Raw genomic sequence first — 18,145 nt, forward strand, 5'->3', positions numbered from 1 at the left:
AACTTCAGCTCTGCCAAAAACGCTGTTAAGAAAATAAAAACATGAGCAGACACCAAAAACAACAGAAACTACGAACGTGCAGCCTGCGAAAAAGAGACCCCAAACACAGTAAGTTAAGCAAAATAAGAAGATAGAGAAACACACAGCAGGTGAAGGAGCAAGGTAAAAACCCACCAGACCAAACAAATGAAAAGGAAATAGGCAGTCTACCTGAAAAAGAATTCAGAGTAATGATAGTAAAGATGATCCAAAATCTTGGAAACAGAATGGACAAAATACAAGAAACGTTTAACAAGGACCTAGAAGAACTAAAAAGTGAACAAACCATGATGAACAACACAATAAATGAAATTAAAATTTTTCTAGAAGGAATCCATAGCAGAATAACTGAGGCTGAAGAACGGATAAGTGACCTGGAAGATAAAATAGTGGAAATAACTACTGCAGAGCAGAATAAAGAAAAAAGAATGAAAAGATTTGAGGACAGTCTTAGAGACCTCTGGGACAACGTTAAACACACCAACATCCGAATTATAGGGGTCCCAGAGAAGAAGAGAAAAAGAAAGGGTCTGAGAAAATATTTGAAGAGATTATAGTTGAAAATTTCCCTAACATGGGAAAGGAAACAGTCACCCAACTCCAGGAAGGACAGAGAGTGCCATACAGGATTAAACCCTAGGAAAAACATACCAAGACACATATTAATCAAACTACTGAAAATTAAACACAAAGAAAAAATAATAAAAGCAGCAAGGGAAAAACAACAAATAACATACAAGGGAATGCCCATAAGGTTAACAGCTGATCTTTCAGCAGAAACTCTGCAAGCCAGAAGGGAGTGGCAGGACACATTTAAAGTGATGAAAGGGAAAAACCTACAACAAAGATTACCCTACCCAGCAAGGATCTCATTCAGATTCAATGAGGAAATTAAAATGTTTACAGACAAGCAAAAGCTAAGAGAATTCAGCACCACCAAACCAGCTTTACAACAAATGCTAAACGAACTTCTCTAGGCAAGAAACACAAGAGAAGGAAAAGACCTACAATAACAAACCCAAAACAATTAAGAAAATGGTAATAGGAACATACATATTGATAACTGCCTTAAATGTAAATGGATTAAATGCTCCAACCAAAAGACACAGACTGGCTGAATGGGTACAAAAACAAGCCCCATATATATGCCGTCTACAAGAGACCCACTTCAGACCTAGGGACACATATAGACTGAAAGTGAGGGGATGGAAAAAGATATGCCATGCAAATGGAAATCAAAAAGAAAGCTGGAGTAGCAATTCTCATGTCAGACAAAATAGATTTTAAAATAAAGACTATTACAAGAGACAAAGAAGGACATTACATAATGATCAAGGGATCAATCCAAGAAGAAGATATAACAACTGTAAATATTTGTGCACCCAACATAGGAGCACCTCAATACATAAGGCAAATGCTAACAGCCATAAAAGGGGAAACTGACAGTAACACAAGCATAGAAGGGGACTTTTAACACCCCACTTTCACCAATGGACAGATCATCCAAAATGAAAATAAATAAGGAAACACAAGCTTTAAATGATACATTAAACAAGATGGACTTAATTGATATTTATAGGACATCCCATCCAAAAACAACAGAATACACTTTCTTCTCAAGTGCTCATGGAACGTTCTCCAAGATAGATCATACCTTGGGTCACAAACCAAGCCTTGGAAAATGTAAGAAAACTGAAATCGTATCAAGTATCTTTTCTGACCACAATGCTGTGAGACTAGATATCAATTACAGGAAAAAATCTGTAAAAAATACAAACACATGGAGGCTAAACAATACACTACTTAATAACCAAGAGATCACTGAAGAAATCAAAGAGGAAATCAAAAAATACCTAGAAACAAATGACAATGAAAACACGATGACCCAAAACCTATGGGATGCAGCAAAAGCAGTTCTAAGAGGGAAGTTTATAGCAATACAATCCTACCTAAAGAAATAAGAAACATCTCAAATAAACAACCTAACCTTACACTTAAAGCAATCAGAGAAAGAAGAACAAAAAAAACCCCCCAAAGTTAGCAGAAGGAAAGAAATCATAAAGATCAGATCAGAAATAAATGAAAAAGAAATGAAGGAAACAATAGCAAAGATCAATAAAACTAAAAGCTGGTTCTTTGAGAAGATAAACAAAATTGATAAACTGCTTGATTGACTCATCAAGAAAAAAAGGGAGAACACTCAAATCAATAGAATTAGAAATGAAAAAGAATAACTGACACTGCAGAAATATAAAGGATCATGAGAGATTTACTACAAGCAACTCTATGCCAATAAAATGGACAAATTCTTAGAAAAGCACAACCTTCTGAGACTAAACCAGGAAGAAATAGAAAGTATAAACAGACCAATCACAAGCACTGAAAATTGAGACTGTGATTAAAAATCTTCCAACAAATAAAAGCCCAGGACCAGATGGATTCACAGGCGAATTCTATCAAACATTTAGAGAAGAGCTAACACCTATCCTTCTCAAACTCTTCCATAATATAGCAGAGGGAGGAACACTCCCCAACTCATTCTATGAGGCCACCTTCACCCTGATACCAAAACGAGACAAAGATGTCACAAAGAAAGAAAACTACAGGCCAATATCACTGATAAACATAGATGCAAAGCTCCTCAACAAAATACTAGCAAACAGAATCCAACATCACATTAAAAGGATCATACACCATGAACAGGTGGGGTTTATCCCAGGAATGCAAGGATTCTTCAATATACGCAAATCAATCAATGTGATACACCATATTAACAAACTGAAGTAGGAAAACCATATGATCATCTCAATAGATGCAGAAAAAGCTTTCAACAAAATTCAACACCCATTTATGATAAAAACCCTGCAGAAAGTAGGCACAGAGGGAACTTACCTCAACATAATAAAGGCCATATATGACAGACCCACAGCCAACATCGTTCTCAGTGGTGGAAAACTGAAACCATTTCCACTAAGATCAGGAACAAGACAAGGCTGCACACTCTCACCACTCTTATTCAACATAGTTTTGGAAGTTTTAGCCACAGCAATCAGAGAAGAAAAGGAAATAAAAGGAATCCAAATCAGAAAAGAAGTAAAGCTGTCACTGTTTGCAGATGACATGATCCTATACATAGAGAATCCCAAAGATGCTACCAGAAAACTACTAGAGCTAATCAATGAATCTGGTAAAATAGCAGGATACAAAATTAATGCACAGAAATCTCTTGCATTCCTATACATTAAGGATGAAAAATGTGAAAGAGAAATTAAGGAAACGGTCCCATTTACCAATGCAACAAAAAGAATAAAATACCTAGGAATAAACCTACCTAAGGAGACAAAAGACCTGTATGCAGAAAACTACAAAACACTGATGAAAGAAATTAAAGATGATACAAACAGATGGAGAGATATACCATGTTCTTGGATTGGAAGAATCAACACTGTGAAAATGACTATACTACCCAAAGCAATCTACAGATTCAACACAATCCCTATCAAACTACCAATGGCATTTTTCACAGAACTAGAAGAAAACATTTCACAATTTGTATGGAAACACAAAAGACCCCGAATAACCTTAGCAATCTTGAGAAAGAAAAACGGAGCTGGAGGAATCAGGCTCCCTGACTTCAGACTATACTACAACACTACAGTAATGAAGACAGTATGGTACTGGTACAAAAACAGAAATAAATCAATGGAACAGGATAGAAAGCCCATAGATAAACCCACACACATATGGTCACCTTATTCTTGATAAAGGAGGCAAGACTATACAATGGAGAAAAGACAGCTTCTTCAGTAAGTGGTGCTGGGAAAACTGGACAGCTACATGTAAAAGAATGAAATTAGATCACTCCCTAACACCATACACAAAAATAAACTCAAAATGGATTAAAGACCTAAATGTAAGGACAGACACTATAAAACTCTTAGAGGAAAACATCTGGCACAACACTCTATGACATAAATCACAGCAAGATCCTTTTTGACCCACCTCCTAGAGAATTGGAAATTAAAAACAAAAATAAACAAATGGGACCTAATGAAACTTCAAAGATTTGCACAGCATAGGAAACCATAAACAAGAGAAAAGACAACCCTCAGAATGGGAGAAAATACTTGCAAATGAAGCAACTGACAAAGGATTAATCTCCAACAGTGACAAGCAGCTCATGCAGCTCAATATCAAAAAAACAAACAACCCAATCCAAAAATGGGCAGAAGATCTAAATACACATTTCTCTAAAGAAGATATACAGATTGCCAACAAACACATGAAAAAATGCTCAACATCACTAATCATTAGAGAAATGTAAATCAAAACTACAATGAGATATCACCTCACACCAGTCAGAATGGCCAGAATGGCCATCATCAAAAAATCTACAAACAGTAAATGCTGCAGCAGGTGTGGAGAAAAGGGAACCCTCTTGCACCATTGGTGGGAATGTAAATTGATACAGCCACTATGGAGAACAGTATGGAGGTTCCTTAAAAAACTAAAAATAGAACTACCATACGACCCAGCAATCCCACTACTGGGCATATACCCTGAGAAAACCATAACTCAAAAAGAGTCATGTACCACAATGTTCTTTGCAGCACTATTTACAACAGCCAGGACATGGAAGCAACCTAAGTGTCCATCAACAGATGAATGGATAAAGAAGATGTGGCACATATATACAATGGAATATTACTCAGCCATAAAAAGAAATGAAATTGAGTTATTTGTAGTGAGGTGGATGGACCTAGAGTCTGTCATACAGAGTGAAGTAAGTCAGAAAGAGAAAAACAAATACCGTATGCTAACATATATATATGGAATCTAAAAAAAAAAAAATGGTTCTAAAGAATCTAAGGGCAGGACAGGAATAAAGATGCAGACATAGAAAATGGACTTGACGACACGCAGAGGGGGAAGGGTAAGCTGGGACGAAGTTAGAGACTGGCATGGACATATATATACTACCAAATGTAAAACAGATAGCTAGTGGGAAGCAGCTGCGTAGCACAGGGAGATCAGCTCGGTGCTTTGTGACCATCTAGAGGGGTGGGATAGGGAGGGTGGGAGGGAGATGCAAGAGGGAGGAGATATGGGGATATATGTATATGTATAGCTGATTCACTTTGTTATACAGCAGAAACTAACACACCATTGTAAAGCAATTATACTCCAATAAAGATGTTAAAAAAAAAAAAGTAGAAGCAACCAAGCTATCCTTCAGTAGGTGAATGGAAAAACTGTGGTATATCCATAGAATGGAGTATTAGTCACCATATGAAATATGAGCTATCAAGCCAGAAAAAGACATGAAGGAACCTTAAACACATACTGCTAAGTGAAAGAAGCCAGTCTGAAAAGGCTACATATGGAATGATTCCAAGTAGCCTACATTATGGAAAATGCAAAACTACAGAGACAGTAAAAAGATGAGTGGCTGCCAGAGGTGAGAGGAGTGGGATGAATAAATAGAACACAGGGCATTTTTAGGCTGGTGAAACCATTCTGTATGATACAATAATTAGAATTGTACAATACACAAAGTGTACCTAATGTAAACTGCTGACTTTAATCATAATGTATCAGCATATGTTCAACAATTGTAACAAATGTACCACACTAGTGCAAGATGCCACTAATAGGGAAAAATGAGAGGCAGGAAGGAGATAATGTGGGAACTTTATAATTTCTGGGCAATTTTTCTGTAAATCTAAAACTGCCCTAAAAAATAAAGTCTATTAAAGAGATTTAAAGGTAACCGGCTTTAGAACTATAAAAAAATTCGAAATAGAAAATAAAGAACACAAAGAAAGCATAAAAAACAAAGCTTAAAACAAGTAGACTGGGCTTCCCTGGTGGTGCAGTGATTGAGAATCTGCCTGCTAATGCAGGGGACACGGGTTCGAGCCCTGGTCTGGGAAGATCCCACATGCCGCGGAGCGACTGGGCCCGTGAGCCACAACTACTGAGCCTGCGCGGCTGGAGCCTATGCTCCACAACAAGAGAGGCCACGATAGTGATAGGCCCACGCACCGCGATGAAGAGCGGCCCCCACTTGCCACAACCAGAGAAAGCCCTTGCACAGAAACGAAGACCCAACACAGCCAAAATAAATTAATTAATAATTAAAAAAAAAAAAAAAAAACAAGTAGACTAACATGAAACCAACATGTCAGTAGTTATAATAAATGTTAGTAAGATAAACTTCCCTATGAAAAGACAGTGACTTGACTGGGCCAAAAAGGAAAAACCTCACAAAGGTATTCAACATAGCTAAAACAAAATGGCAAAGGTAAAAGGTTGAACAAAGATACACTGGAGAAGTACAAAGAAGAACAGTGGAAAAAATAGCTCATTGTTACTGAAATAAAGAAAAAGGCAGGGCACAATACATAAATAAAACAAATCGGACTGTTTTACACTGAAAAAGGTACATAAAGATATGAAATGCATGAATCTTTTTGTGCACTGATATATATATATATATATATATATATACATAGAGAGAGAGAGAGAGAGAGAGAGAGCGAGGGAGTGGAAACCACTGAAATCTCAGGAGAAAAATCACATACACACACAGGAAACTTAATTCATTTCTCTGAATCATTCATGGACCAAAAATAGTCAAAAACTGTTAAGAACATAATAGTAATTAAAAATGCTGATTTAATAAGTATATATTGAATTCTGTAACCTATAGAGAATAATTTTTCCAGAATCTGTAGAATATTTATAAAACATTATTATACAGTAGGCCTCCCAAATATAGATAAATCTCTAAGCATAAATTTTATTAGGGCACATTTTCTGGTCAACATTCAGTAAACATAAATCTACGTAACAAAGTCAAAATTTACATATTCAACTACCTAGAGACTGAAATGATTTCATTTAGCTTCTTCCAAATAGATTTTAGTTTCCTCCAAAATCAGTGCACCAAAATAAGCAGGAAATTATCTTAAATACCACACTTCAATCCTGCTCAAGAATTAACAAGTGTAAGAGTCAAGGAAGCCAAGAATTCCAGCCAATTCTCCATTCCTTCCCAGAGGCCACAGCCTACTTCCATAGACATTTTTCAAGGCACAGAGACAGGAGAACAACCTTCTCAAATAAATAATTTTCTTGAAAATAAAGGAACGCTCTCCCATTCATCTAGCAATTTGCCCCGCTGTGAATGAAGAGCTCTTCCACAGGGCCAACCCACTGGAAAAGATCAAGTAAGGATCTATTCCAACACTTAAGTACAAACAAGCTAGAAAGAAAATAAACCTGTACTTCACTTCCTGACAGGAAGAGATCCCAGGTATTTACTTTATAGACTGTCTTATATCAAACAGAACTGAGAAATCCACTATCACATAAGAGTTGCAAAAAAATTTCAAAAGACCATGGCTTCTTTGGAGTCAACGTAATTTTGTAATTCAACATATACTTACAGAGCAACTGTTTTAAAATGTCAGCATGCTAGGTACACTCAGGAATATAAATCTTAGTAAGATACACTCAACTTCAAAGGTTTACAAACTAGTACAAGAAATAATCTCTATTTGGGGGGTTCAGAATTGGTAATTAAATTGTTTGAATCTTCCTTAGCCTTACTAATTTTTGGTCTGCTTTATCAGTTTCTGATAGCAGGTATTGAAATTTCCTGTTCTGTCTGTGGATCAGTCAAGGATGCTCCTTAAAATTACCTTAAAATATTCTGAGACTATGTTGCTAGATGCATACACAGTCAGAATTATTATATTATCTTGGTGGGCTATTCCTTTTTTCATTATATAGTTTACCAAAATATCCCTATTGATGTTGTTTTTGCCTTAAATTCTACTGTTTGAGAATTTGCCTTAAATTCTACTGTCCTCCTCCCCAGCTCCCTTTTGCCAGGTGGAGCTGAAGACTCTGACCCATGGGAAAGGAGGCAGCAGAATGTCTGCTTGACAGCTTTTGGACTGAGAAGGAAATAAGATTCTTTTTTTCTTTTTTCTAATTAAAAAAAGATTTTTTAAAAATTTATTTAATTTATTTATCTTTGGCTGTGTTGGGTCTTCCTTGCTGTGCGTGGGCTTTCTCTAGTTGTGGCGAGCGGGGGCTACTCTTCGTTGAGGTGCGCAGGCTTCTCATTGCAGTAGCTCTCTTGTTGTGGAGCACGGGCTTCAGGCGCGCACGGGCTTCAGTATTTGTGGCACACAGGCTCAGTATTTGTGGCTCGTGGGCTCTAGAGCGCAGGCTCAGTAGTTGTGGCGCATGGGCTTAGCTGCTCCACAGCATGTGGGATCTTCCCAGACCAGGGCTCAAACCTGTGTCCCCTGCATTGGCAGGTGGATTCTTAACCACTGCGCCACCAGGGAAGCCCCAAGGATCTTTTGTAAAACAAAGGTTTTTAATTTTGATGAAGTCCAATTTATCTTTTTATTTTCTACTGTGGATCATGCTTTTAGTGTCATGTATAAGAACTCTTCATCTAGCCCTCAGTCCCAAAGATGTTTTCCTTTGTTTTCTTCTAAAAGTTCTATGGTTTTACATTTTACATTTAAGTTGCAATTTCACTTTGAGTTAATTTTATACAAGGCACGTGGTTTAGGTTGTAGTTTATTTTTTTGGCTTATGGATGTCCAACTGCCCAGCATCATTTGTTGAAAAGTCTATCCTTGCACCACTTAATTTGTATGTGCTTTTAATATGGAGACTCATTCTTAACTGCCTTCAATTCCGGGAAATTATCTGGCATTAGCTCTTCAAATATTGCTTCCCTGCTGTTCCCTCTATTCTTTGCTTCACATATGGGAGGCTCTCTATCTTTCCCCCATGTCTCTTAACTTACCTTTCCTTCTTTGTATCTCTTTGTATCTTTGTGTTGCATCCTGAGTTGAATTCATTAGTACTATCTTTCAATTCATTTCCTCTTTAACTGGGCCCAGTCTAAAGCTTATCCAACATAACTTTTTTTTTTTTTAACTTTCATGACTGCATTTTATATTTCCAGAACTTTTAATTGGTTCTTTTCTAAATCCACCTCTTGATTCTCATCTGCTCAGTTTTGTTTCACAATTTCCTAGACGTTTACTCATGGGTGTTATTCCTTCATCATTTTGATGAATTTAAATATATTCATTTGAAATTTATTTTCAGATTGCTTTATTATAATTTTGTTGGGTGTGAATTTTTCTCCGGATTATTGTCTTTCTTTCTTAGTACTAGTTATACTGGTTTGCTTTGGAATTTTAATTTGCTAGCTCTTCTTGAATAGGAATGCTTCCTCTCTTTTTCTCTCTCCCTTTCTTCCTCTCTCACGCCTCCCTGTCTAACGCCACTGTCTTCCATCTTCATCAAAGCAGAGGCCTCCAGTCTAGAGCCAGGTCTTACACTGGCAGCTCAGGGTTCCTATCCTTCAGTAATACTAGGGACACTAGGGATACCATAAACCCAGTCACATTGTGGCCAGGTCCTGGTCACACTGCTATCTTATTCCCCTGCCACCCCAGAAACACAACTTGAAACGAGCCACAGACCCAGGCAGCTTTGTTCAGTTTCTTTTCATAGGCAGGACAATCCCACCCCAGCTCCTAGTTTCCAGCAGTGAGACTTCCTCTAGTCCCCATCCAGGCATGAAGTTCCTTTGGTCCCTATGCCCTCAAGCAGTGTTTCCCACTTTTTTTGACATCTTGGGATACTTCGAAAATAACAGCATCTGTATGGCACACAGATAGATGGATGACTCTGTTCCCTACCCAGAAATGATGGCTGGAGGCTCTGACTACCCTCAGACCACCTAGTTGCCCTAAAGCCTGAGAAAAATCAGTATTTCACATACTGATAAACTCATTCACAGCATGTTCCTTTAGAAGTAATGCTCTAAAAGAATCAACTCCCAGCACACTGCCTATTTCTGAACTTGGTTCTGTTCTTAGTCCACAGGATGGTTAACTGGTTATTAAAATACAAGTATAGGGCTTCCCTGGTGGCGCAGTGCTTGAGGGTCCGCCTGCCGATGCAGGGGACACGGGTTCGTGCCCCGGCCCGGGAAGATCCCACATGCCGTGGAGCGGCTGGGCCCGTGGGCCATGGCCGCTGGGCCTGCGCGTCCGAAGCCTGTGCTCCGCAACGGGAGAGGCCGTGGCGGTGAGAGGCCTGCATAACGCAAAAAAAAAAAATTTTTTTAATTAAAAAAAATACAAGTATGTCAACAACATACTCATCATTACTATGTATTTGAAGCAGAATATAGAATTTAAAGCATGAACTTAAAGGGTCATCATAACCACAAGTCCGTGCTTTTCCCTCTGTTTAGAGCACCCTCCTCTCAACTTCTCTGCATCACCTTTTCCTACTCCTTCAGGTTTCAGTTTAGATGTCACTTAAGCAAGGTTGCTTTTCATGGCTCCAGTCTCACCACCAAGTATGGGGTCAGAGCTTCTCAGGATTTTGCGTGCTACTGTATTGGATTATTATAGTATTGTATTATCATTGCCTAGTGTATTGTGTTATTATTGCCTATTATTATTACCTTTGACAATAACCTCCTTGATGGCATAAACTGCCTTTTTCACTCCTGTATTTCCAGATCTAGCACAGTGCCTGTACTAAGCATGAACTCAATAAATATTTTAATATCACCTATAACAGAGTTCCATGGTAAGGACTATAATGTAATAGTGAAGAGTGGGGCTCTTGAGTCAGAAATTCCTGGGTTTAACAAATAACAAATGTTGACGAGGATGTGGAGAAAAGGGAACCCTCCTACACTGTTGGCGGGAATGTAAATTGGTGCAGCCACTGTGGAACACAGTATGGAGGTTTCTCAAAAACCTAAAGATTGGACTACCATATGATCCAGCAATTCCACTCCTGGGTATATATCCGAAAAATAACAAAACACTAATTCGAAAAGATACATGTGCTCCAGTGTTCAAAGCAGCACAATTTACACCTGCCAAGACATGGAAACAACTTAAGTGTCCATCAACAGATGAATGAATAAAGAAGATGTGGTATATATATGCACAATGGAATACTACTCAGCCGTAAAAAAGAGTAAAATTGTGCCACTGGCAGCAACATGGATGGATTTGGAGGGCATTATGCTAAGTGAAATAAGTCAGAGAAAGGCAAATACTATATGCTATCACTTACACGTGGAATCTAAAAAGTACAACAAACTAGTGAATAAAGCAAAAAAGAAGCAAACTTACAGAGAACAAACGTTATCAGTGGGGAGAGGGAAGGAGGGGCAATATAGGGGAAGGGAGAAAAAAGGGATATGGAATTATATGAAATCACGTGTGTGAAACTTTTGGAAACTGTAAAGCACTACAGAAGTTAAATAATCGTTCATTCAATTAAAAAGAAAATCCTGGGTTTAAATACCAGTTCTACCACTTACTGTGTAATTTAGAAAAGTTACTTAGCCTCTCTACACTTTAGTTTCCTCATCTGTAAAATGTATGTCACAGTTCAACTCCTATTACTTGCTGTGTAACCCTGGGCAAGTTCCTTTGCCTCTCTTGGTTTTGGTTCCTGCATCAAGCAGTGTTCTAAGGATTAACTCAGACAACATACATCAAGTAACTAGCATTTGCTTGCTTCCACTTCACGCTGAAAAGGGACAACACCATAGCTCAGCCTTGAGCACAGCTGCAGACTCAACCCTTTTCTGAGCCTACATGGTATCCTGGTTGAAAAGGCTTTCTATTGCCATAGGAGCAATAAGGATTATCTTCATATCCACAATTTTTTCAGGCAAAGTGGAGGGCAATGTCAATGAGAACCTGAAAGAATAATTTTAAGTACAAATTTAATGTACCTAAAGGAAACACACACACACACATCTAACAGGCTGGACCATTCTAACTCAAAATGTGAGAAGAGAAAGCCTCCATGAGAATCCATTTCCAAAATGAAGGCATCCACTACATTCAGCTGTATCCCAAACCCTACTGCTGGGAAGGGCACATAAAACTAGGAGAGGATGCCTGTCAGATAAGAAATTCAAGTATGGGAGAACTAATGCAGCAAACCACTTTAAAGTTCAAGTTATGATGTACAGATATAGAGACTCTACTTTCAAGCACTACGTTTTTAATATAATAGTTTAATGAGAAATAGAGTCTAGTAATTGAGAGAAAAATTGGTCACTGACTGATAACAAAGAAAACTGTAATTCAGACCAAAAGGAAATAAAGTAATAATCTTGGCATCAAGCAGACTGGAAAACAAATTCTGACTCTGTCATCTCCCACTGATGTAAACTTCAGCAAATAACAACTCTCTGATCCTGAGCTTCCTCCTCTGCAAAATGAGGATCATGATGCTCACCTCACAGGAAGCGGGAGAATTAAATGAGAAATCAGGTATGAAGTGCCCAGCACCATGCCCAACTCATGACTGGTGCTCAACAAACACTAGTTCCCTCCACTACTGCCCATGCTCCTTTTATCAGCAAGCATCATAAAAGGGTTTGGATCCTGCTAAAATGCATTTCCTCATGTCTGGATTCACAAATTTATCAGTCTGTTTGCAAGCAAACTCTCTGAGATAAGCCTGAGTTACACAGGCCCAAGATCTGGTGAGCAACCTGACCTGGATCAGTGTGGACGTCTGGCTCCCAGGCCAAAGCCTAGAAAGACTGACCAGGCCCAGAATGCAGCATGGGTGGCCAGGAGACAGCCAGAGACTAGAGCAGCCAAAAAGAGGGAGGATTACTTGAGCTTCGGCTCCCGTCCTTCGCTTGTGTACTGCCAACAGATGAGCCCGATCAGGTCCTGTACCCTGGCGCTGGCCATTGTCACCACGGTCATTGGCAGCAGTCTGTCCTGGCTTGAGTGCAGGGGGAGGTAGACATCGATCTTCTTGGTTGCTGTTGTGCCTACATGACCCTGTGGACAGAGCACATGCATGAGGGTAAAGCACACAGTTCCGGTCATGCAGACCCTACTGAGCTACAATGACTGCCCTCCAGGGCCTGTGTTCTCATCCCTTTTGCACATAGCAGCGTATGAGCCTGGGGTGGTCCCAAAGTGGAAACACTGTCTAGTTTTAAGGGGTTTTTTTCTTCTTTAATTTTAATTTTCTAATGTTCTAATGGATCCAGCTCTGCCAGCAGTAAGGTAAATGAGCACTACGACTAAAATAAACAAATCAGAGTGGTGAGCAGACCTAACGTTTGGTGTCAGGAGATTTGCTTTGTTACTTATTCAGTGTGACCTTGGAAAAGTCATCATCAGACCTTGGCATAAACTGCCCTCCCTGAAAACTGCCATATCGCTCCTTGAGACCTTGGGATAAGCTGCCATATTCTCCGAGGAAGCATTTAGCAGTACTGGAACCAGGGGCTTGCCTTCTCAGAGACGATGGGGGGCTAATTCCATTATGCAGTACATCTGTTACTTCACTCATCTGAACTGAAGTTCAAGGGTCTCTGGTCTTATTACTGCCCTAATCACCATACTCACACTGATCTACATGTCCCTAATCCCTCCCACACACCTCTTTCTCCTCCCTCCCAAACCCTCCACTCCCCTCTGGAACTCCTGCACTAATCAGCAAACGTCCATACAGCATTACTTTTTTTTTTTTTTTTTTGCCGTACGTGGGACTCTCACTGTTGTGGCCTCCCCCGTTGCGGAGCACAGGCTCCGGACGCGCAGGCTCAGCGGCCACGGCTCACGGGCCCAGCCGCTCCGCGGCACGTAGGATCTTCCCGGACCGGGGAACGAACCCGTGTCCCCTGCATTGGCAGGCGGACTCTCAACCACTGCGCCACCAGGGAAGCCCCATCATTACTTCTTTTTAAAAAACATTCCCTCCACCTTTTTGCCTTAACTGAAACCTGCTGATCATAAGGATACTACTTCCTCTGCTGTCCAGAAGACTGTTTTGCTTTGTTCTTTTTAACCCCCAAATCCTTAAGGCCAGGAGGTGGAGTAGGTATTCTTGTTCCTGCTACTTCCAAACTATTAATTCTCCTTTCTTACAAAAGCCCCTGTTCCTTTGAGACCCAAGCCATCCAACTACACCATCCTCTCCCTCTCCTTTTCTGTTACCCACCACCCTTTCTTTGGTCATTCTCCTCCCTCACTGAAGGCCTGAGCTCTTGGCTCATAGTCTTTCCCACCCCAATTCCTGTCACCATTCCTGGCAATTTCATCTAAAAGAACAATCTGTCCAATACACAAGTGTCTCAATCCCTAGACCACATCATCCCCAGTGCCTTTTCATCCACCACCTCAAATCACTTATTGTGGTGGGTACACCAGAGATCTGCACTAACTCCAAAATCTCAAGTTAGAACATCCACTCACTGAATACACTTTTTTTTATAATTTTACTTTTGTTTATTTATTTTTAAATTTTGGCTGCACCATGCGGCTTGCAGGATCTCAGTTCCTGGACCAGGGATTGAACCCGGGCCACAGCAGTCAAAGCGCTGAATCCTAACCACTAGACCACAGGGTTAAAATCTGAATACACTTCAATATACCTCTACTTCATCTGTTCAAGTAGTCCCTCAAATTCTCCAACCTATTATCTGTTGAACCACCACCTTTTAATTATCTTTCAGTCACCCTTATTTCCCAATGCCACCCTCCAGATTACATGAGCCATTATAATCGTTCCTTTGCAAATACAGTTTTAATACTCTCTTCCTCCACTGGACACAATTCACAGAACCCCAATCTTGTATGAACCCAACCCTCTGCATTGCCCAGCTAAACATCACTGGAGAAAAATCATATAACTGTACAGATTGATTTTACTTTAAATTCATGATGATAAACCTCAAACAGACACTCAACACTGTATAGCAAGCCTATTATATCTCCTGATCCAACCTGCACCCCACCTGAGACCATTAGCGCATACTTTTGCTTCTCTCCTCAAACTTCCCATGAACCTCACCTCTTGACCTTCAGCTCCTGTCCTTCCCTCGTGTACTGCCAACAGATGAAAAATACTGTGGACCCTTGAACAACACAGGTTTGAACTGCGAGGGTCCACTTCCACGTGAATTTTTTTCACTTGATATGGGCTACAGTACTATAGGATCCACAGTTTGTTGAATCTGTGGATACCAAACTGCAGCATCAAATTTGATCATGTTACACTCCTGCTGAAATTCCTTCAGTGAGTGGCTCCTATGATACTTTGAATAAAATCCAAATTCCATGCAGTGTGCAACAAAGCACTGCGTGATCTGACCCCTGCCTAGCCCTCCAACATCATCTACTGCCACTCTCCCCCCACCTCTGCGCTTCAGCTACACCAGCCTTCTAGAAGTGCCCTGAATGTGTGTACCTTGCCTGCTTCTTCCCCTTTTAAGGCCATAGCAAGTGCTACTGCTAGATTCACGTATCTAGAAGGCTCTTTCTCATGATTTTTGCATCCTCTATTATGTGGCCTCAGGCAGATTACTTAACTCTCTGTTCTTCCATGTCCTCATACATAAAATGATAATAATAGGACATGCTATCTATCAGAGGACTGACTCTTGTGAGGATTATTATTATTGTTATTGTTATTCAAGGCTGAGCTCATATGACCCCTCCTCCACTGATAATCCTATAGAAAGAAGACCCTTCCACAGTTATCCTCTCACACATATCCTGTTCATTTCCTTCATAGCACTTAACAATTTGATATTATATATTTATTTATGTACATCTTCAGTGTATGCCTTCCCCACTAGCCTCTGAGCTTCCATGAGGGGAATCATAATAACGTCTGCTTTGTTTACTGCTCTATACACAATGGCTAGCACTGTGCCTTGCGCACAGAAGACTCTCCAAAAAAAATCTGTTGAACTACAGAATGAATGCATGAATGAGTCAAATGCCTACTGGGACACATGGTAGGAACTCAATAAATGTTAGTTTCTTCCATCCATCTCACTTGCCCTTTTCTATGGGTCTGTTTCCTGATAGCAGATGGAGATGGAGGGACTTGAGCAATCAAGTGGTTCCTTAACACTCTATACAGAATTCTATCGATCTAATAAGGTGGGAAAAAATATCAGAACTAGGGTAAGGAAATACATAAAATCAGTTTAAAAAACATTTTTAGAGAGATTCCACTTCTCAAATAACCCAGCATGTAATATTAGATCCACTGTTTTTTTTCTTTACTGAGTCTTCTATGTTATAAAGCAAATAATAAAAAAGTAATTCTCCTACATAATGCTCTCTCCCTATCCCTCTCACACATCCACATGTGTGCGCGTGCGCGCACACACACACACACACACACACACACACACGAGCGCGCGCGCGTGTATTTTTCAGCTTGGAAGTAGTAACTCCAAGGACTAGAAAAGATGTCTCTAAACAGCAAGTGTTTTGATCCTGTCAGGCAGTCAAAAGGTTAAAATTAAAACAGTGGCAATCTTTCTGGAGTGAGTTTATAGCCCTCTTACCACTCTCTTCTCAACCTCATTTTCAGAACCCCTAATTGCTGTCACTGCTCTCCTTATTTCTGTTTATTCCTCCTCCTTCTTCTGAAGAACTGGACCTGAGGGGCTATAGGAATCACAGTATCTAAAGATACAAAGATTCAATGAAGTGATAAATGTGAATGTACTTTGCAAACTATAAAGTGCTTTAGAAATGCAGCACAGTACACTAGAAAGGACCTAAGTTTTATAATCAGACCCATTTCTATTACTCAAGTCTATTACAAGGTCACATGAGGCCAAAGATGGATGCTACAGGAGCCCTAATAATAATACCTATCATTATAACAAAAGCTAGCATGTATTCAGAGCTAAATAAACTCTGCTAAACGTTTGCCTAAGTTATCTCATTTAATTTTCACAATCACTATAAGAGGGAGGGTTCTATCATTACCCTCATAATATAAATGATAAAACTAAAGCTTATAAGACTACAGTCATCTGCTCAAGATCTCATAACCAAAGTGAAGAGCCGGGACTCAAAGCCATGTCTGTCTGACTCAAAGGCCTCTACTTTAAACATCAACACCTTCTTTCACTAAAGTTATCCTAAATATAATCAATTCCCACTCTCCAAGGCTTGAAAACCATCTCCTCCTCCTTCTCACAAACATGCCAACAGCACTGCCTAAAGCAGTCTCCTACAGAAGGAGCACCCTGAGGGGCTGCCCAAGGAGAACCGGTAAGGATTGAGGCTCCAGAGATCACTGCCACTGTCAGCTGACTGCAGGCAGGGCACCGCTGCTTAGGCAATGAAAGCAGATAGTTATACAGCACTCCGACGCATCCCTTTACTCTCCGCATTTCACAGTGAGATAGTAAGTGTGGGGAAAACTACGAGAATAAATATGGCAGACACTTATTAAATGAATGAAGCAGTTTATTTTTTTGATCTTCTAATTCCATCTTGAGGCACTGATGACAGGGGAAAAGTGCCTTGCACAAACCTTGAAATTATATATTTTTTAATAAGGAGCCTCTTCTGAAAAAACTCAAAAGGTGGTGGCAGTTAGCTCTATCTAATAGTCCTTGTGTTGCAATATTTAGAGAGAATCATCTAAAACATAAAACAATCCATCAATATAATAGAAAGTAATTAACTTATTAAAAAAAAAGTGACCAAAGAATTAAAAGTATTCATCACACATCAAGGCAAGCAATATTCCAAAGAGTAACCTCTAACTATTAAAAAGCAACCAGCAATAAACAAAGATCATATACAGATTCACTGCATGGCAATTTATGTGTTCCACAGAATTGGGGAAATGGAGGCATAATTAGAGCACAAGGAAAGGGTCACCACAGAGACAGGGAAAACTGGTTTAGCTCCATCTTTCCCAATCACTCATGCATTCAACAAACACCCACTGAAACGCCATATTGGGCTCTGAAGACAAAATTAAGTAAGACAAAATGCAGACCTTCATCAAATTCATGGTCTGTTGAAGGTCTATACTGTACATTGTGATCAAAGCTTTAAGAGGGAAAGTACAGGCTATTACGAGAGCTCAGAAACAACCCAGACTAAAGGGGGTTGGAAAAGGCCTCCAAGATAAAAAAATAAAAAATAAAAAACTTACCCTTCCATCCAATAGAACCACTAACCCAAGGAAAAGACACTTACTGTATTTAAACACCTTCTATACCAAT

At 39.6% G+C, this 18,145-nt stretch overlaps 1 protein-coding gene across 5 annotated transcripts in view; it reads right to left on the reverse strand.

Annotated features, from left to right (window-relative positions):
• MAPKAP1 (MAPK associated protein 1) overlaps window positions 1-18,145 on the reverse strand; it is a 231,214-nt gene that overhangs the window by 118,688 nt on the left and 94,381 nt on the right. For all 5 annotated transcript variants that reach the window (XR_003790653.1, XM_029201627.1, XM_029201625.1 and 2 more), the window contains one exon: window positions 12,754-12,926. Coding sequence is in view for 4 of the 5 variants with exons in the window: in XM_029201627.1 (XP_029057460.1) it covers window positions 12,754-12,926 (173 nt within the window). In the remaining variant the exon portion in view is untranslated. The remainder of the gene's footprint in view (window positions 1-12,753; window positions 12,927-18,145) is intronic.

This window comes from Monodon monoceros, unplaced genomic scaffold, assembly GCF_005190385.1.
Source record: "Monodon monoceros isolate NGI ecotype Baffin Bay Population unplaced genomic scaffold, NGI_Narwhal_1 Super_Scaffold_5, whole genome shotgun sequence".
NCBI lineage: Eukaryota > Metazoa > Chordata > Mammalia > Artiodactyla > Monodontidae > Monodon > Monodon monoceros.